This window comes from Nilaparvata lugens, chromosome 3, assembly GCF_014356525.2.
Source record: "Nilaparvata lugens isolate BPH chromosome 3, ASM1435652v1, whole genome shotgun sequence".
In the NCBI taxonomy this organism is placed as follows: domain Eukaryota; kingdom Metazoa; phylum Arthropoda; class Insecta; order Hemiptera; family Delphacidae; genus Nilaparvata; species Nilaparvata lugens.
In genome coordinates, this window is record NC_052506.1 from 43,656,320 (window position 1) to 43,678,997 (window position 22,678).

Below are 22,678 nucleotides of genomic sequence, written 5' to 3' on the forward strand. Positions count from 1 at the left end.
ACAGAACATGTGATTGCACGAGCACTAAATCACCTATCTGAAATGGGACTGCTACTCGACGTTTGTTGTATTGCTCTGCCATTCGGGTATGCGCTTTCAACAAATTTTTCCGCGCTTTACGCCAGATCTGCAAGGTGCCAGGCTCCACGGTTTCAGGAAGTATTTCGTCGATTCCCCACGCATTGGTCAAGGGATGATTGGGAGCATGTCGAAACATGAGAGAGAATGGTGTGCACCCGGTACTTTCATGTTCAGCTAAGTTGAAAGCTAGGCTTAACCACTCTAGACTATCACTCCATTTGTGTTGAGCCTCCGCATGGAAAGCTATCAAAGCACTCTTCAGGTTTCGATTTACCCGTTCGGACATGTTAGGGGCAGGGTAATATGGTGAAGTAGTGACCTGTTGGATGCCCAGCTGAAAACAGAAGTTCTTGAAAGCATTAGAGGTGAATGCTGGTGCGTTGTCAGTAACCAGACTTTTGGGAACTGAGAAATTCAAGAATATTCCTTTCAATGCTTTAACAATAGAGGCAGTATTTCCCTTCCTCAATGGTATTAACCAACAAAATTTGCTGAAGGAGTCTACACAAGACAAGATTTGAGTATAACCCTCAGGAGTTCTAATTAGAGGACCCACCAGATCACAATAAAATCGTTCCAGAGGTTTTGTGACCACCTTGGATGAGAGGAACCCAAAATTGTGTTGTCTAGCAGGTTTGCTTTTCTCACACACATGACATGATTTCACCAAGCGACAAATGTCATTTCTGACCCCAGGCCAGAAAAATTTTTCAAGAACCTTGTTTGTGGTTTTGAAAATTCCTAAATGCCCACCTAGAGCACTTTCATGGAAGTATTTGAAAACCAGGGGTATTAAAATCCTGGGTACTACCACCTTTTTGTCATCAGAGTTCCGTGATTTGACAACAAGTACACCCTTACTCAATGAATAAGGAAATTGGTCTTCATTGTTGATTATCTTGTCGATTACCTCTTTACAAAATGCATCATTCTCCTGATGATGTTTGATTTCAGAAAAGACAAGGGGAAAATCCGACAGTTTCAAATTGTTAACAAAACAAAAGAGAGGTTCTATTCCTTGAGCCGAAGGAGACAAATCAAGAGGTTCCTCCTCATCTTGAAACATGCGGGACAAAGAATCAGCACAGACATTTGATTTTCCTGCAACATGAACTGTTTCAAATTGAAACGATAAAATTCTTAATACCCAACGACCAATACGACCACCTTTGGGGTTGTTGAGAACCCAAGACAGAGCAGAATTGTCTGTAAGCAACTTAAACTTGGCATGTTGCAAGTAGACTTTGAACTTCTCCATCCCAAAAATAGCGGCCAAACACTCCAATTCATAGGTGCTGTAACGTGTCTCATTAGGTGTCAACTTCTTGGATGCATATGCAATAGGTTGGAGGATGCCATCTGTTTCCTGCGATAGAATTGCTGCAATCGCTGTTGAACTGGCGTCAGTCTGCAAGACAAACTGTTTGGTGAAGTCGGCAGTTCGTAGTACAGGTGGGTTGGCAATGGCCTTCTTAAGTTTGAGAAAAGCCTCCTGATGAATATCAGTCCACTCAAATTTGACATTTTTCTTCCTCAATGCATTGAGGGGTGCAGCAATCTCAGCAAAATGAGGGATAAACTTGTGATAATATGCAACCATCCCAATGAACCGAGCAACTCCTTTTTGATTTTTAGGAGGAGGGAAATCTCGAATACTAGTAGTCCTGCTTGGATCCACAGCTACTCCATGTTCGTTCATTATGTGACCCAGAAAAGAAATTTGGGTTTTCCCAAAGCTAGCCTTGTCAGGATTAACGGTGAATCCAGCTTGCCGCAATTTTGATAGCACAATCCGGATGTGAGACAAATGATCTGAAAAATCTTTTGAATAGATGACAATATCGTCGAGATAATGAAAGACAAATTTATATTTCTCTTCTTCAAACAATTCATCCAGAACACTGGACAAAATTTGTGAACCAACTGCCAGTCCAAATGGCACACGACAGAATCTGTAGGTTGCCCTCATGGTACAAAATGTTGTGTAGTCCCTACTGGACTCATGCAGAGGAACCTGATAATAAGCAGAATTTAAATCCAGTACAGAAAAGAATTTGGCTCCATTGAAGTTGTGAAAGGCACTTTCAATGTTAGGAAGAGGCACAGAATCTAACGAGATACGTTTGTTTAGAAATCGATAATCCACCACTAACCGCCATGATTCGCTGTCTGAGTCATTCTTATCTCCTTTGGGTACCAGAAAACATGGACTTGAATAATTGGAAACAGCCTTCTCAATTACTCCTTCCTCCAACATTTTCTTTACCTTTTGATCAACGATCTCCCTTTTGATTGGGTTCAGCTGATATGGAGGGCGACGTACAGGCTCAGTTGAGGTCAAACGGATTTTATACTCCAACAAGTTTGTTTTACCCAATCTTTTGGATAATACATCCTGGAAATCACCAAGAACCTCATCTAAACCGGACTGCTCATCCTGTGACAAGGGACTGTTACTATCAAGGACTCCAATAGATGCAATCAGTGGTGACAACAAAGATCTCCACTCCGTGACAAAGTTGAATTTAATCCGTGGTTTGAAGCCAAAGAAATAGGAATTGTTGAAAAGATTAGGAATCAGCTGGGAAAACTTAATAAAATCACACCCTAGAATGACAGGAAAGGCAACATTTTCGGCAATAAAAAATTTGAAATTCCAGGTGAAGTTTTCAATTCTGATTTTTACCGAGACTGACTTACTCAACACAAGAGGGCTTTTATTTGCAGTGGTACAGACAAAATGTTCTTCAGAGAAGACAATGTGGTCACCATTGGCTAACAATTGATCCAGAACAGAAGAAGAAATAATAGATCTAACAGCACCAGAATCAATCAAAGCTGGTGTTTCCAAAGCCCCTAAACCCAAAAAACAAACAATTATAGGCAGGATTTCATTCATGAGTACTCTAGCCTTATGGTTGGCAGGATGCCGCTTATCCAAACGCCTGCTCCTCTGACCATATTTAGAGATAACTCTATTTCTGGGCTTACCCTTGTATCCCTCCAAGTTGGTAAACAATTTGTTCTTGGACTCATAGTTGGAATTTTCATCAAGACAAGCATTGACTAGTCAGGACCTCTTTGATGTACAGTCACGTGCAAAGTGACCTACCTTCTTACAATTAAAACAAGTTACCTTTCCACTTCCACCAACTGCGCTTGGTCCAGGCTGCTTGACATCAGGCTTATTGTTGGAGGTACCAGCGTGTTGTTGTGCCGATTTCGACCTACAGTTCATAGCAATGTGACCTCTCTTTCCACATTCATAGCAGGTCCTATCCCGGTGTCCATAAGCTGTAGAGGTCTGCCTGACGCTACCAATTCTTGAACTCTCCACATAGGCTCGCTCATTGTCAGCAAAACTCAGGTTCTGTGATAATACACTCATCTCATTTAAAGCTTGAAATGTGGTTGGTCTTTCCTGGAAAATAAGACGAGATCTTTCCGCAGGATTCAAGCCTGAACAAATTGTGTGGACTATTTCTGCCTCAGATAAGTTGATTCTGAGCAAACTTGCAGCTTCCCTGATCGAAACAATGTAACTGCAAAGTGGTTCCTGTGAGCTCTGTAAATGATAAAAACGTTCTCTCTCAATGGCCGATAACAAGCGTTGAGGAATGAAATATTGTAAAATACCTTTGTGAAATTGGTCAAAACTGATGTTTGAATTGATAGCAAAATTCAAACGTTCCCCTAAAGGCCCTACCGCAAAAGGTTGCAACAGCTGAAATAAATGCAAATTACTTACACCAAATTGGCTTCTAATTTTCAATGCCACTCCCAAGAATTTCAATAAAGTCTCAACTGTCAATCCATCAGTGACAGGTAACTCTTTCAATAAAGACTCAACTGGATTCTGTAATTTGTTGTACAAACTTCCAAAAGGTGAAGATGCACTTGGGTCTAAACGAGGGACACCTGTGGAAATTGCTGGATTAAAGTTGAATTGACTAGGTTGCACTGGCATGAATTGATGTGCACCTGCAGGCTGAATGTTCAAGGTCAACCTTGGATTATCTGTCCTGAGAGGAGCACGACCAACTGGCTCAACAGGAATATAAACTTCAGGTCTGCCTACTTTCTGCAAATTTTGTGTTGGAGGCAGCATTAAAGTAGTAGTAGTTGCAGAAGCCTCAGGGACCGTTGGAGATGACATGGCTGTTGAATATGGCACTGGTGAAGCTCCGCGGCTAGGAGGTCCAGGTTGCCAATTTGACAATGATGTAACTATCACTAGTATTTTTTCTATACGTTGATCCAAATCTGAAAGCAAGCTCTCTTTCTTTTCAAAACGGGCAAATGTCAACAAGTGGATAATTCTATTTGTGCAGTGGGACAAATTGGACATACTTTTGAGGAAAACCTCCTTCCTATTCTCGGCCTCCATGTCCCCACTTAAACTAGCACACCAGCCCTCTATCCATCCTATAATATTGTCTATTTGACTTAATTCAGACTTGGCAGAGTCGTCAGAGTGATTATACCTATGTAACTGTCTTTCCCCCTCCCCATGCTCTTTTCGCACCTCTCTATACTTCTTACGTAGATCATCTACACTCATAGGTTCAATTTCCTCCCCGGGGATTCCCATGGTTCTAAGTTCAAAATGAATCTGAAACTTTACTAAATGATTAGGGTTAATAGCTCGAGCTAACCAACCTCTCATTCCCCCACCTGAAGCTATTTTCTCCTCTATCTCATGTTTTACTTCCCAAAACATACTTGATGGGGACTCTGTGGATTCTGTTCCCTGAACAGTCTGATCCCTTACTTCCCGGGTGGTATCTGAGGGTTGTCCGGACATATTTGGGATGCTGGTTTCCATCTTGTCAAGCTAGAGCAAGCTAGTACAAAAAATTGAAAATAAAATAAAAATATTAATGGCAAATAGAAAATTTCAAAATCGTTGTGTTCTAAGACCCAAGTCTTTAAAGTTCAAATTCAAAGTCACTTCATACCTTGAATTCAATTCATACTTCAAACTCAACTCAGAATCCAACAAAAGGTATGCAACATTGTACAAAATTAGACAAAGTAAAATTATCATGTAGGCTATAAGATTCTATCTTAAATTTTTAGATCTTGTAAGGCACATTAACTAACAATACTGTCAATATTATTAACATTTCCATGCTAAGCATCTTCAATACTAAATAACCAATGATGATTGTCTATCTCAATACTCTAAATGAAGATAATATGGATGCATTAAATTATTTCCACTCTCAGAAATTTAAATTTATCCACACCTGACTACAATACCCTAACCTGTGAATGATCGACAATCAAACCACATTCCTCAGGTTAGACTGGCGGTCAAGCTGTCATGCTTGGCAAGCAATGAATCAATCAAATATATTAAGTAATAAATTTGGAAATAAGGATATTGAAAAGATATGTCTGAAAAATATAGAATTTGGAAATTTGGTATAGTTACCAAAATAGCAGAGTGCAGCGCAGCTTACTGTCACACTTAAGAAATGTTTGTGTGAACAGTGTTATTGATTCATCACTTTAAAGAATCCAGCCCGACCACTTCTAACCTAGGGAAAGGGGTCTAATCAATCTAAAATACACTGACGCTCATTTGGTGGATAAATTACCAATATATTAAAAAAAAATAATTATGAACAAGACAATACATGATTTTCAACAGTCGTTGACCACTACTTAATAATTTTCCAAACCTGAAAATGACAATCTCAAAAGAAAGAATCTAGGAGATCCAAGGATACCCAATACGTAACTGAAATCCCCAAAAGATCAACATTGATCTTGAATACAAGGAAAATAATCCAAAACAGATTATAAGCAAGTCCACCCAAGTATTACTCAATATCCAAGAAAGAATTAATGCAAGTTCAAAAATAAAAGATAAAAGAAATTACTATTCAAGGGATACTTGGATTTCCTAAGATTCAAATACAAATCAGTGAATCTTGGATTAGGTTGCAGTCCAATTCGTTCATCTAACATCACCCCAGTAGTGTTGCGGTCAAGTGTTCCTCAAATACACTGCTCGAGCATTTCCGACTCAACACGGACAGTGAAAGGAATACAATAATTCATTATCGAGAACAAACTATTATATTCCCAACCTGACAAGGATAAACGAATAACTTCCCCCACTATTCGCCGATTGTTCCAGTTTGGTAGAAAAATTGGAGATGTATTACCTCGATTCGGCGAACTTTCCAATTGGGAGTAACAAACTCGGGTAGTTCAACAGCATTCGGCAAGATTATATTGTTATGCCATTGTACAGCCGTGGTCCAAGTGACGTCAGAATCAGAATGTCGCTCAGCTCGTGGAGTGTCAGACAGTACGCCGAGATCGTGAATCCCCATGTCGTGGACCTCTTAAAATAATAAACAATCTACAATAGTTTCTACTCCTCTAACAATAGGAATTCAAAAACAAATATTTTCAATTGGAATAATTTTAAGGAGTTCAAAAAAGAGTTTCGAATTATGCAACAAATCTATGCTTTGCGCACCTAACCTACTGTATAACAGTCATTTCGGTTATTTCTATCTTAAGCATGGAGCCTACATGCTATGTATTGGCCACTCTTGAATTATAATCAACTAGTACTATGGCAAATAATAGTGGAATATCAAAATTATAATATTTCTTATTAATTATAATATATCAACATAACTATTGGAAAAATTGTCATCTGAAATTTATGGAGAATCTAAATTTATTAGCTCTCCACACTTTGAACAGAAGTAATTATCGATGTTTAAATGAAATAACTATTAACAGAAAACAAAGTAATATTTCTGCATCCTGACTTCCTATTCTAGTAGTAAAATTTGTTATTCTCGTCCAGATAAACCATAGGATCACTTAATTACACAATCTAACCAGCAAACTTACAATCTAACCTGTCGTACATTGAATATGCAATTTTATATTTGTCTTATTACTACTTGTTTTGAGTCTATGGAAATCAATGTTCCCATTTTGGTATAATTATTACAAATAATAATTAAATACTTATGCTAGTACATACCTTTTGCAGATTTAATAAACAAGTAACAGACGCGTTTGGTTAGCTTGGCTTGTACAAAAGTCAAACGTTAGCAAAGACGAGCATTTACTCAAATGAGACATAAATTAATAGCTAGGTGAACGAGATAATTAGGTAAAAGAAATAGGCGTGTTAAAATGCCAAAAATTTAAATGCTAAAAGAAAGAAAAACTGTTCTTTAACAATACAACATAGCTACATTGGTTAGAATTCAAAAACCCAAGCCAAAACAGAAGCTAGCTATTCTGTCTGCCTAAACAAGGAGCAGAGCTTCCTAGACGCCTGGAAGGGAGACAGCCAGCGCCCTCTACAACTTTGTTAAACCAAACTTTATTGGATTAAAGCAGTAAAAGGGAATTTATTTACCAATCAAATGATGGGCAAGAAAACAGTAGAAACAAAGGATTTGATAGGTTAATTTAGTTGGAGCGAAACCTCAACTACCAACCAAAGCAGTCGGCAAGGCAGACTGGCAACAAATTTAAAGAAAATTTCCCACAATGAGTTAAAAGGGAGAAAAACCAGATGGCTTCAGCGGGAACTTTAAATAAATCAACTACCTTGTAATGGGACCATTACAAAACAAAAACAGTTTTTTGTGTGTACTGAAAAATTTGTAATTTTCGATTTACTGGGTTTTACACTTAAGGCGACAATAGTGCAAACCAATATTGAGGATCACATTTTATTCAGCTTCCAATGCAATTCAGAAGCTTTAAAAGATTGTAAAAATAATTGAATCAAATCAAGCTTTTCCTAACCTAAGCTTTTTTCTCAATCTAAGCTTCTCCTAACCCAAGCTTTCCCTAACCTAAGCTTTTTCTAAATCTAGTTTTTCCTAACCTAAGATTTACCTAACTTAAACTTTTTCCAAGCTAAACTTTTCCTAACTTAAGTTTATCCCACCCCAGCCTCCTTCAACCTAAGCTTTTCCTAACCTATGTTTTTCTAATCTAAGCTTTTCCTAATCCAAGCTTCCCCCAACCTAAGCTTTTCTCAAATGTAGCTTCCCCTAACCTAAGTTTTTTATAACCTAAGCTTTTCCCAATCTTCACTTTTTTCCTAACCTAAGCTTTTCCTAACCTTAGATTTTTCCTAATCTAAGCTTTCCCTAACCTAAGCTTTTCTCAAATGTAGCTTCTTCCCCTAACCTAAGTTTTTCCTAAACTAAGCTTTTCCCAATATTAGCTTTTTCCTAACCTAAGCTTTCCCTAACCTTAGATTCTTCCTAACCTAAGCTTTTCTCTAACCTAAGCTTTTCCTAACCTAAGCTTTTTCTTATCTAAGTTTTCCCAACCCAAGCTCCCCCAACCTAAGCTTTTCTCAGATCCAGCTTCCCCGAACCTAAGCTTTTACTAATCTAAGCTTTACCTAACCTAAGTTTATCCCAGACCTAGCCTCCTCTAACCTAAGCTTTTCCTAACCTAACCTTATTCTAATCTAAGCTCTTCCTAACCCAAGCTTACCCCAACCTAAGCTTTTCGAAAACCCAGCTTCCCCCAACCTAAGCTTTACCTAACCCAAGCTTTTCCTAACCAAAGCTTTTTCCAACCTCAACTTTTTCCTAACCTAAGCTTTCTCTTATCTACGTTTTCCTAACCCAAGCTTTGCCCAACCTAAGCTTTTTCCCAACCTAAACTTTTCCTACGTTGATCTCTTTCTAATGAGAGTTTTCCTAACCCAAGCTTTACCTGACCTAAGCTTTTCTAAGACCCAGCTCCCCCTCACCCAAGCTCTTTCCAACCTTAGCTTTTTCCCAACCTGAGCTTTTCCTAACCTCAGCTTTTCCTAATCTAAGCTTTTCCCAACCTAAGCATTTTTCCTAATATAAGCTTTTCCCAAACTAAGATTTCCCTAACCTAAGCTTTTCCTGACCCTAGCTTCTCCTAACCCAAGCTTTCCCTAATCTAAGCTTTTCCTAACCTAAGCTTCCCCTAAACAAATATTTTCCTGATCCAAGCTCCTCCTAACCTAAGCTTTCCCCAATCTAAGCTTTTTCTAACCTAAGTTCTCCCTAGGTAGCAAAAAATGGAGTTGCAATATTTCTATTTGCCCAAATATCTCGAACAATTTTGAGTTTAGGCAATCAAGTGACTGGACATTTTTTCTTTAGAATTTATCATTCTACGTAATCCAATAGTTTAAAATACCTATCAATCACCATGAAAACAGGTTCACCTCTTTTAAACCAAAAATTTGCACTTTTTCGCTCGCATTTTTTGCAATATCTCAGAAACTACTGAAGTTACGAACCTAAAATTAGTTTCATTGGATTCCTCGTCAAATTTTACATAAGATTGCACTAGTTTATAACATATTGTAGCCATAAAAAAATTATAAAAAATAAAAATTGATATAAACATTTTGAACTTTCCGCCATGTTTTTTCAGCTAATCCTTGGAAATCGACAACAATGTTATACATGGCTGATCTCGTCTTGATCTCCTCTATCGATCTATGTAGGTCTAAATGCTAGATTCCGCGGTCCATATACTAGAGTGGAGCCCTTTTTCTAACCTAAAGCTTTTCCTAACCTAAAGCTTCTCCTAACCTTAGCCACTTATGACTGCTACTTATAGGTTAAATGCATGTAAAATTGTGCTACTTTGAACTTAATTTGTGCTACTTTGAACTTAATTTGTGCTACTTTGAGTTTATTTTAAAAACAATAGTAACCGCCGTTTATTTTTTGTGATTTTGTGTTCAAAATAACATATTAAATCAATCCCAACCAAAAATTTGATGACAGGTATGTTGCTGGACGTGCACTTACACCCTCTGTAGCTATCTAACTGTTAATTGAACGACTAATAAAGTTGTTCAGTATTCATAGTAACTTAGATTTAAGTAATTTAATATAGAATTACCTATTTAAATATAGATTGAATTACTTGAATCTAACTTACTATGAATACCAAACATTTAGTCTAGGCTATTATTTTAAGAACATCGCAATGGTAAAGATCGTTTGCTTGTTTCTTTTGCATGTTGTATAACGTAAGAATCTTGAGTCATATATCATGCTAAAACAATATGATTAATGTAGCGTAAGGGTATGATCATATTGGATGCATAAAGTGCACGTGATATCATGCATGATAAAACGCGTAGATAAGAAACACAATCTGGAAAGAGCCATAGAAACATGTTGTGACCTGAATGTCGCTTTTCAGAGCTCGCACTAAATGCCACACTGATGGTAGGTACATTTTAAGTGTTTCAAACTTCTAATTTCCCTTCCCAGATTTTGTATCTCATCTGATTTTGTATATTATATTTATCTGATCTGCGCGCCTGGTTATGAATGATCTTACGTGCATCCAATTTTATCATATCCTAAGTGGTGAATGCGTATATTTGCAAGTGCACGCTTGTTTATGCATGACCAAGCGCACAGATGAGAAACCAAGTCTGGAAAGAGTACACATTTGCTGATTGCGTTCAGTGTGAGCAGCTGAAGTGTTTCCAGATTTTTTCGGCTCATGCATGATCTGACGTGCATTTGCACATAATATGCATTATGATCACACTCTAAGGGTATGCGCGTGCACTTGCACATATACGCATCCAATGTAATCATACCCGAAGTCATATTCTTGGTAAGCTAGCTTAATTTTTATTTGAGATAAATTCGTAGTCTAATGGGTGGCTCGTTGGAGTAAGTGATAACGCGCCGGTCCATAATCCGTGCGAATTTACTTCAGATTTGGAGGAATTTGCGGCGCAGAGAAATTGAGGGAGATCAGCCAATTGATGTGATGGATAGAGTCATAGGTGGAAGCGCAGTTTAGAGTCAGTCGAGTCTGTGATTGCAGAGAGGAAACTTCCTAAGTTTAACATGAGTGCTTGAATAATCACTGCAAATTAGAGAACGCTGGCCGGTACACAACGGCAACATAGCCGCCTTTGTATCCATACCGCTGTATGCCTTCTCTCCTGCGCATGTTCATCCCAAGTCGAAAGTTAATTTGTACGGAGTATAATAATCAAGAGAATCCGAGCTCGAATCTCGACCGGGCAAACGTTTTTGACCACAGCACAATCACATAGATACGGCTACCCCGTCTTTCGGAGGAAACGATAAACCGTCGGTCCCGACTACCTAAAATGTAGTATTCATCATCAATCATCATCCCTCTCACTCATTACCCACGCACAAGCTAAGAGCTTATGTGGGACCTTCTGTGTTCACCCTCAGTAAAAAAAAATTAAGTTTTTATAAACCTTATAAAAGCTTAGAAAACTGTAAACATTCAGAAAATGTCAACATTCTAAAATAAGAAATCTTGGACGCTAAAATAATAATATTGATGAATATTTTTTGTTTCAGTGGAATGCAGTTGCTCTTTGGGCATGGGGTGAGTTACAATATTACTAGTTATTTTATAATTTCTTGAATAATCTCCTTCGCTCATATTCAAGTCATTTTTTATTTATAACTTACTCAGAAAAAGAAAAGTCAATTCATCCACCTACAGATATATTTTCGACGAACACTGAAAGTAGGCTTCATAATCACATGTATTTTTATTATCACTGTATTTTTGAACTCAATGTTCATTTTATACAGCTTAAATCCTGTAACTCATTTATATGGTACGAGCAGGTGTGTAAAACCGTGCTCCGCCCGCAAGTGTCTGTTGAAAGCAAACATAGATGGAGTTCAGTTTTATAGTTCCATGCTGATATTAAATGTATTAACAACTGCAATAGTGTACAGTAAATAAAATTTGATTGAGCTTTTATTTTACATGGACATTGCATTTCTAATTGAATAAATTTGTTCCAATTATTAAAATTATAATTAATTTATTAAATGAAAAAGACCTATAACTATTCTCGTTAAATTAAGAATCTCTATGCAAAATTTCAAGTTTATCAATTCAGTAGTTCGGTAGTTCGTCAAAAATGTATTTCGTACATGTTCAAGCCAATTCCTTTATTTATATATAGTAGGTGTGGATAAATATAAAAAAATATTATGAACAAAATTTAAATAGTGCAACATTCAGTACCTTATTGCACTGATGTGATCCCTAGTTGTTCAGTGCGGGTGCGAGCAAAGGTAGAAAGAATCCAACTGCGCATGTCTGACTGCTATATTCTCAATTATAAAATTACAGGACGCTGGCTGGTTGACTCAAATTGCTGGATACAACTCAGATGGCTATTTGAACGCATAGTATTGTCTTGATGATGTGGAAGGGGTAAATAGGTCCTGGAATGAAGCCACACATAGAATACCGTCGACCGGGGTGACTTTGTCCCACCTTGCAGAAAAATATGCAAATCAGTTTATCTCCAATCTCTGTTATCCGAAATCGATGTTCAAGATTGATACCCGTAGCCTTGATCATTATCGAGGTTCCACAATCGATATCTTATCCAATCTCGATATACTGTATTAGTTGAATTATTGACATGAAACCTAACTGCTTGCTTCATCTTGTGATTTTGTTGTCGAAAAACTTCGTATTAGAAAACTTTTTTCTAAAAAACTTGATTTTGGCGAGTAGGCTACATTTAATTCTTGCCTTCTTATTAAATTTCAATTGGTATATCCATAATATGCATAGTTGAACTGGTTAGGGTCCTGTTACTATAGTGAGGTCCACTTTATAATGGCAGTGGATAAAGATGGGAGAATAGCGATGCCGATTCTCTCCATTAATTATATTTCTACACCGTCAAAAACATAATTTGCATCGTTGTGGACCTAGAAAAGGGTAGTACCACCGGCTTTGTCGAATGATAGACAAGGATAGCAAAACCAAAGTTGAAAAAATACTGTCATTATAACGTGGACCTCACTATAGTCAAATACAAGATCAATTTTAGGTTAAACTTGGGGTGACTTTGTTCCAGTATAAAAATAGTGATATAATGGATATAATGTAAATACAATTCAAAATATGATAAAATATCATGCATTCCACCCAATAAAACAAAATATCTACCATGCTTGAAATTAATACGTTCTAAATATTCATTTTTTGTTGATTCTGCAGCTGGAGCCAACATGCCTCGATGCTACCAAAAAGTTTTAGGAATCAGAAACTGAAATATTTTTCAATTATTCATTTTTCAATAATTAATTTTTTCAAGTGGATTTCATTATCAGTAATTATTCATTTTGAAGGTTGACAGTTAGTTTCACTCTATCTAACTCTTGAAAATGAACTTTTTCCCATATTTTTTTCAAAGTGAGACAAAGTCACCGCAACCCCTGGTTGACATTGTCTCTAATTTTCAAAAATATATATCTTTGTTGAAGTTAAGAGAAATTCTAACTCTTTTTAATGGAAAATACTCTTCTAACATTGCAGAATACAATAACAAATACTGCAAGAGATTTTTTCAACTTGAGTATTGATTGCAAGCTGTTTAAAATCTCAACTCCCCAAAATTGGGACAAAGTAACCCCGGTTTACCGGTAATCTATTCAAGACTCGGCGGCTCTTTGTATTAAAGATTGCGCTGTATAAGTCAGCCAAAGCAGACGAGGCATCAATTCATTCTTTCCCGTAAGAACAATGCAATAAAAACCGTTATGCATTCTTCTTAGAACACAGGTAGTCTACAATTTACATAGGATCTTCTTGAAAAAGGTGAAGTATCTAATGTAGTAGTGCTTATCTAGAATTCAAAATATTTCTTCCGAAATTATTAAATAAAATTTGTAACTTGAGTATGTCTAGTTTTTTATTTAATTATTGTATTATTCCAAAAAAATGTAACAGTAAAACAAATATTGTTCTGAAAAATTGAATTATCTTTCTCTTAGAAAGTGCATTTCAAATGAATTGGATTGAATGTTTGTACAACGAACTATGCTACGAGGGTCATTCAATAAGTAACGAGACAAATGACTAATGTTCAAAAATGGCTAAATTGATCCATATGAAACTTTCTGGACATGATGTTGGCCTCCTTGCGATGACATCTGATCAGTTGTTCCACCGTATTTCGTAAACTTAATCACAGATTGACTCAGTTAACAATGGCGTGTCCGCTTGAGAATAGCACTGTAGAAGATCAACGTGCTGTTTTTCAGTCGCAGAAGGTGAGAAAGGTAGTGAAATCCACAAAAGAAGGTTGAAAGTGTACGGTGACCATTGTTTGAATCGTTCAAACGTTTACAAATGGGTAGGACAGTTTTAAAATGGCTGTATAAGAGTTTGTGACAATCAACACAGTTTATGAGCAGTCAAAGTTGGGACTTCCTCTCTTGAATCTCAAATTTATTCATTAATTTGGGACAATAGACATATCACTGTTGAATTTATAAGTGAAAAAGTAAACGCGAATGTTGGAACTGTCCATAACATTATTCACAAAAAGCTGCAGTACAACAAAACTTGTGCGAGATGGGTGTCTAGATAACTCATGGCTGCTCTAACAAACCCGGCTTCAAATCTCAGTCAACAGTTGAAAAATCAATATGCGACTGAAGGGAATGTTTTTCAAAAGAATAAATTGTAACATGGATCCACCACAATGAGCCAGAGTCAAAACGACAGTCAAATCTGATCATGGCACGTTGTTCTTCCATGGTGCAATTCACAAGAGGACTTGTCATTGTTAACTGAGTCAATTTGCGATTTTGTTTACGAAATACGATAGAACAACTGATCAAATGTCATCGCGAGGTTGTCAACCTCATGTCCTGAAAGTTTAATGTAGATCAATTTTGCTATTTTTGAAAATTAGTCATTTGTCTCGTTACTTATTGAAAGACCCTCGTATTTTGCAAACAAATAAAAAGTGGAATTTTTTACTTAGTTTTTTTTTTAAATAAAATCTACAGTTTTCAAGTTATTTAAATAAAATGGAACTATTTGAAATACAGGATTGCGCAGATAGATTAGATGGTTTTAAAATACTTGTAAAACCGTCCATTTTAAAGGTATTGGATTGAAATAAAGTGAAAAGCGTGTAGTTACAATGGAAGATTATTCATAATGATATGCTTGAGCGGGCGATGCGGAACGTTGAGGACCGACTCCAAAAATACCTTGCTCGAGAAGAAGGGCATTTGATAGATGTAACTTTTAAAAACCAAATCAACTATTTCTTTGCTATTAAACTTCGATTGTTACTATACTATGTCCTTTATTTCAATCCAATTACCTTTGAAATTTACAGATTGACAAGTTAATAAGAAAACAAGGATATTGTCAAATTTCACTAAAAAAGTGGAGTGGACTAAAATTTTTTTAGTGAAATTTGACAATAATATCCTTGTTTTCTTATTAAGGAGAGATTTCACAAAATCACCATCAATTCTACAGATTGACAAGTATTTTAAAACAACCCATCTGCGCCACCTTGTATTTTGTCAGATAAAGATGCTTCGTTTTTTTACATCAGACCTTCATCTCAACCTTGATCACGCCAAATTTCTACAGCATTAGTCAATCCTTTCTGGAGAAAAAATAAAAAAGTCAAAAATACAAAATGCTGGCTAGGGGAGGAGATAAAGCATTTTAGGAAACATTTTTTATAATTTCAATGTCAGAAAACCACTCACATAGTTTATCGGTCGATTGTAATACTATTATCAAATTGATTTTTCCACTGAAACTGATTTCCTTAATTATTTTCAATCTTTAATCAATTTTACTGTTGTATTCTACAGACATTGTCGTAGACAATTGTGCTATCTGTCGTAATCATATAATGGATCTGTGCATCGAATGCCAAGCGAATCAAGCTTCTGCCACATCAGAGGAATGCACAGTTGCATGGGGCGTTTGCAATGTAAGAATTAATTCAAATCACTACTTCGTATCAAAATTAACTTCATTTAATGTTATAATATTGATTGTCACTAATTACATATGCTAGCTAATTGAAAAAAATGATTGAAAAGAGATACCGTATAATTAATAGAGATACCGTATAATTAATGTACAGGCTGAGTCATATTGAACTTTCCGGTTTTGGAAGTTAACGAAGAGTGGATGGAGCAGAAGGGTGGGGATGGTGTCACTAGACGCGCCATGACGCAGTTTTAGTGTGAGCAATGGCTTGGTCGGGACAACATCGTGAGTTCGTAGTTGAAGAGTTTATTAAAAATGGCGGCTCCGTGATCACAACACAGCGTGCGTTCCGTTTTCATTTTGCTATTGGTCGACGTGATCCCATTCCCATTGGACCAACAATCAGAAATTGGGTATCAAATTTTAGAGCAACATCATCAGCATCAAAAACAAGACCAAAAGGCCGAATTAGGACGTCAACGTCAGCGGAAAACATGGATAGAGTGCGGGCTTCAATTCAACAATCCCCTCGGCGTTCTGTTCGGAAACATGCCGCTTCACTAGATTTATCTTTCAGTAGTGTCCGCGGAATACTGCCTAGAGGCCTTAAATTTCACCCATACAAGATTCAGCTAGTGCAAGAATTTACAGTTAGAGACTTGCACACACGAACAAATTTATGCCGCGACATTCAGCAGATCCCCCGCACTGCTGTTTTGATCTTCAGTAATGAGGCACATTTTCACCTCGCCATAACTGTTAACAAACAGAATTTTCGATACTGGTCTGAGAATAACCCACGAAACCTACATGAACGACCACTCCACAGCCCTCAAGTGACAGTGTGGATCACGTCGACCAATAGCAAAATGTAAACGGAGCGCACGCTATGTTGTGCTCACGGAGCCGCCATTTTTATTTAACTCTTCAACTACGAACGCACGATGTTGTCCCGACCAAGCCATTGCTCACACTAAAACTGCATGTCATGGCGAGTCTAATGACACCATCCCAACCCTTCTTCTCCTTCCCTTCTTCGTGCAACGCCCTTCCAAAACCGGAAAGTTTAATATGACTCATTCTGTATAATGTGAATTTCTATTTGTAAGAAAGAGGTTTCCAAATAACTTGTATTTCTTGGCCACGTCAAAAAATGCATTCTATTCTATTTGAAAAACTTTGTTAAAACTAACACTTCTTCAATCTTCTAATTAGTTTAATACTATAATAGGCCTAATGCTCTTCTTTTCTCTCATATCATTTATGTTCAGTTCCAACTGAGATTTTCTCATGTAAACAAGTCGAACACATTTTTGAAACTTGTTGAATATTAAAACGCTTTGCATAATATGTCCTTGTTGAAGATAGTTGAAGATTTGTCACGCAAATTCATATAACTTACAGTAGGCTAGTTCTTTGTCGACCTCAAAGTTTTCCTCCAAAGTGTAGAATCAAGATTTATTGAACCAGTGTTTGTTTTTCCTGAAACACTTGTAATCAAGACTCCTCACTATCAACTGTAGATCCAGGAAACAATTTTTGTTATGTCAATTTCCAATTTTTCTCTGTGTCATAGGAGTGCTAGTATGTAGGCTACATCTTGTCAGGTAGTAATAATTGTCTCGTGCAAAACAAGTACAGTCAAACCTCTGTATAACGAAGACGATTATCCCGAGAAAAAATTCGCTGCAGAGAGGTATTCGTTATTGAGAGGTTCCTCTCTCAAGAAAACTGCCACAATCTTATGGATCTTGTAATATCGTATCACGGCGGTAAATGAATGAATATGGTACCTACATAAAACATATCATCGCGAACTTAGGTAGGGTACCTATTAGGCCAATATTAATATGGAAATTTGAAGATTCATGAAGTTTAAAATAAAAAACATGTTTTTTGAATATTTATAGAATGTAATAAGTAAGTAAACTCACCAATTTATTCCCAGAAAGCTTGATTTGTACTACTAGTAGAGTTTAATCAAAGTACTTACTCTGTAGCAATATTTTTCAACTTCATTCGCCAAAGTTATTTTACTACTTTTTACACTACTATCAGATTAAACGCTAAATAAGGTACTTTTGTCAATAACTTCACTATAAATACTATTATAACTCAACTTTCCTATTTTTTATGTTTTATTTGAAAAATTTTCGGTCGAATTTTGTTTGCATTTGGATAAAACATCATGTTTAATAACGGCTCACTTCTATTCAAACAGTCGAACAAGTCGAATGTTGTCTGGTACATTTTTCAGTTTTAATCCTTGCCTGATGATTTTGAAAGCTTCTAGAATTTCTTGATCTGACGGATTCTTTTCCTTAGGTTCGTCACAGCCATCATCATCATAGTCAGTTCAATGAATTGAAATGTGTGACAAGAGCAAGAATGGGAAAGTCCAGTCGTTCACCTGCCTGGTCTACAAATGACAAGTTCTTGGAATTCAATTTCTAGTAACTTGCATTCAATTTCAAACATGTGTTTCAACTTCTATTGATTGTGTACCACCCTATCTTCTTTCTACCTAAATTTCCATTATTTTTAGTCTATTGACCTTCCTGCTGAAACTGAACAATTCCTTGAGAATGACCGTCTGCTTCTGATACACACTACACTTTGTATGTTGAAGTCAAGAGAAAACTTTGTTGTTGAGAGGTCCGAAATTCGTTGAATAGAGGTAAATAAGCAGCCAAAACTCTAAAATGTCATGGGACCAGGTAAAAATTCGTTGTGTAGAGGATTTCGTTAAGTGGAGGCTCGTTATAGAGAGGTTTGACTGTAGTACAAAATGTACTGATTGATCCTAATTATTTAAATGTCGCTCTAATAAGCTGTCTATTCAATAATTATTTCCTAAACTTTGAAAGTACAAATAATTAATTATTATTTCTATCAGCTAGTTTTCAATAATGTTTATTAATGTTTTCATTAGCATGCATTCCACTTCCACTGCATTTCTCGATGGCTGAAAACTCGCCAGGTCTGCCCGCTGGACAACAGGGAATGGGAATTTCAAAAGTAAGTTCTTTATTCTTATGACACTACAACCAACATAATTCTAGTGGCGATTTATCATTATTAGTGTTCAACAGGTTCTATTTAATTTCAAATCAAGTAGCCTACATAACGAATATAACCTGTTGACTTCCAATCGAAATAGTAGTTAATCTATATCAAATTTAATCTCAACTGCTTTAATTGAAATGTCCGTTTTAACACTAATAGGCCCGGTTGCACAAATCCGTTTAAATTTTAATCGTGATTAATTATTATTCTTCCCCCATCCTATCCTTTCATATCTACCGTCTATTCACTTTTCATGATACCTTTTTCACCTTCTCAAGGATTGAAGGTTTTCCTAGTTCATCGATATCCATAGTTGGAAAAACCCTTCAATCTTTCATCCTTTTTCTTTACACCACTTTTTTGTAATTCTGTTTTAATGTGTATTGTTGTTGTTGTTGTTTGCATGTATTCTTCTTGTTAATCTCTTTTTTAAACTTATATGTGTGTGTAAAAAGAAAAAGAAATAAATTCAGATTCAATATTTCATGAGAACCTATCAGAGGCTTTTTTCGTAAAGAATGCTTCTCTGATTGGTTCTCGTGGAATTAATCACGATTAAAATTTAACCGGCTTTTGTGCAACCGGCACATAGATTTCTTGTCGAAACCACACCCAGAATGTCCTACGGTTGGTAAATTCTCATCTACAGCTGATTCTCAGCCAATCAGAGTACATTCAGAGTGTCCCGTCGGCGAGAAATCGGTGCGTGTGAGAAAATGGCTATTGTCATAGTCTGAAGCAGGCTACCAACTTTTGTTGACCAGGAATAACTAAACATCACAAGAATGGATTGGAATTCTCCTATTTTATCACCAGTAACTAGTTCAATAAAAATGCTTAATGAGAAAAACTCGTACTGTAATTGTAAATATTTTTTTAGAAAACTGATAAGGATTGTTATTATACAATAATTTGAAATGTTGATAGAAATGAGGACGAATAAAATTCAATTAGAAATAAATTGGGTAATCTATAGGGATGATACAAAATAAATGATAACAATAGTCAATAGAGTAATACAGGGTCTTTCTAAATTATGGACCCATTTTCAAAAATGGGTATTTATAAAAGTAAAAATGCAAAATGAACAACCTTTATACCAATGGAAAGAGAAAGTTTCAAAGTTTTTTTTAATACCTTAGTGTTCAATATGGTCTCCGGCTGCTGCACGATCTGCGGAACCGTATCACTGCTGCCGTGCACTCAATAACACCAGAAACGCTCTCTCGTGTGTGGGACGTGTTTGGCTACCGCGTAGATGTTTGCCGTGCAGCAGCCGGAGGCCACATTAAATAAATAAGTTTATTAGCCAAAAAACAGGATGTCACAATTTGACATATAGGCCAGTCAATATAACAGTAACAAAACAACACTCAGTCAATACAAATACTGTCAATAAAAACAATACAAAGACACATTCACAATAAAAACATGGAAATAGGAAAAACGATATATTAATCCTATTCATATAACAGTAATATTAATAAATTCCAAATATTGAAATCTTCTACATTCATTTTTATGCAGATAAACTCTTTAACTGAGTAAAAGGGTTTTTTCAAGAGAAATATTTCTAAAATCTGTTTGAACCTCCTGTGATTAAGTTGCCTCACCTCAATAGGAAGCCTATTTATCAATTTAATTGCAGGGACTTTGATCAGTTTTATGCAGTCTGCTTCTTGTTACATTGAGCGTCTGATTGGATCTTGAATTATAAGAATGAATTACATTTCTCAACTCCATTTTCTCCGGATCCGCTTTCAGAAATAGTAAGCATTGCATTATGCAGTATATAATGAATATAGGATTAAAATAAATAAATAAAAGTTTATTTCCCAAAAAAAAACTAAAACTACAACATCAATTACACAAAATATTAGATAAATTACAATATTGCATACAATAGTTAGTTACAAAAAATCGTATAATGTGTCCTCTACTTCTTTAGTTTTTTCTGTGTGGAAATTGACCTACTCCACTATGGCATACCATGTTCTAGAGTAGGTTTTGTTAGTTTATTGTGCGTATTATTAATTAGTTAGTGTTTAGTAAGTCATTAGGTGGTTAGTTGTTGTTTGAAATAATGTTTTCTATGTTCTGTCTTCCTTTGCTCATCAACCAATTGTGTACTATTGTTTTGAACTTTCTAGGATGATTAATATGTTTGAAGTTTTCAGGAAGTAGATTATATAATTTCGGTGCTAAATGATTGAAATGTCTCTGGTATAGTGCCTTCCTTGCAACACTTGTGATGAGAAGATTCCTGTATCTGGTGTTGTGGTTGTGGTTTCTGGTTTGAAATATTGTTGGGTTCTTATGTAATCTGCATAGTATCTCCTTGGAGTAAAGCTGTCTTGGATCCATCACGTCAAACTCATTGAATAGCTGGTCTGATGAATAGCGTGGAAGCTTCTGGTTGATGACCCTCATGATCAGCTTCTGTACCCTGAGGAGTGGATACCTTTGTAAATATTCTACAATGTTCCCGATTCCGCGCCCTGGCGATGACTCTGACAGCCCTTTTTTGCATCATGAAAATGTCTTGTGTTTGTGAAGAAGAGACCCAGACTATAAGGCCATACGAAATATGTGGTTGAAAAATACCAAAATAAGCCTGACGTAGTCCATGATGGTCCAGCTCCCCACATAATCGTTTAAGGGAAAACAAACTGCTGCTCAACCTACTTTTTATAACAGCAATGTGTTGTGCCCAACTTAGAGTAGGGTCAATAATTATTCCTAGGAAATTCTGCTCCTTACCAGTATCATTTGTTGCTGATCCTTTTTGAGCCTAAAAGTGACTGTTGTGGCTTTGGCTTTGTTGAGAAACAGTTCGTTGGCATTCAACCAAGTCAGCACCGACTTCAGATTCCTCTCCGACAGTGCAACAGCTTGCGCATCATTTGTATGCTTATTAAGAACTGTGGTATCATCGGCATACATGAAGATTTTTGTTGGGACATTTATGCTCAGATCATCAATCATGATCAGAAAAAGCACTGGACCCAATACAGACCCCTGAGGCACACCACACTCCACAAGCAAAACGCGAGATATCATGTGACACACAATCGAATGCACGACTGAGGTAACAGAAAGAGACAGCGGCAGAGGATTTATCTTCAAAGCAGTCAAGAATTTCTTCAACCAGTTTTATAAGAGCATTGAACACTTGTGAGGAATTAAAAAAAAACTTTGAAACTTTCTCTTTCCATTGGTATAAAGGTTGTCCATTTTGAATTTTTACATTAATAATACCAATCTTTGAAAATGGGCCCATCATTTAGAAAGACCCTGTATTTTTCCCCCTGAAAAATGAGTATAATATTGTATGTGCAATAGTGCTGTATAGTTTGTTGTATGATTAAGTTAATAGTAATCAATAAATTTTAATTCAATAAGTAAATAAGATGTACAATATTCCATCGAGTCTTTCCAACTCATATTCTCCTAAAAATTAGTGAAGATAATAGATTATTCTCTTTTTTTCTTTAAAGGTATGGCCACTGATGACATTCAACTTGCTGCAATAGAAAACTTTGTATTTTCCGGAAAAAATTCTCAATCATCCCAAATTTTTCGTATCTGATTTAAATACTTGTTTAAAATTCATTTGATGTAAAACCGTTGATTACAACACATTATTTGTTCGAAAATAAACACAAGATAATTTAATATCTATAGGTTTTTCTTATTTGACCTCTGATCGATTTAGAATTGCTTATTGCTCTAA

The 22,678-nt window shown here is 36.2% G+C and overlaps 1 protein-coding gene across 1 annotated transcript; it reads left to right on the forward strand.

The window, feature by feature from the left end:
- Positions 1–11,435: 11,435 nt before the first annotated feature.
- Positions 11,436–22,626, forward strand: LOC111058671 (RING-box protein 1; the record flags this gene model as incomplete). The annotated part of the gene is made up of 4 exons (XM_022346225.2): positions 11,436–11,475; positions 15,756–15,877; positions 18,812–18,897; positions 22,443–22,626. Coding segments are annotated over 4 exons (261 nt in total), but the record flags the coding sequence as incomplete, so codon positions are not given.
- Positions 22,627–22,678: the final 52 nt, after the last annotated feature.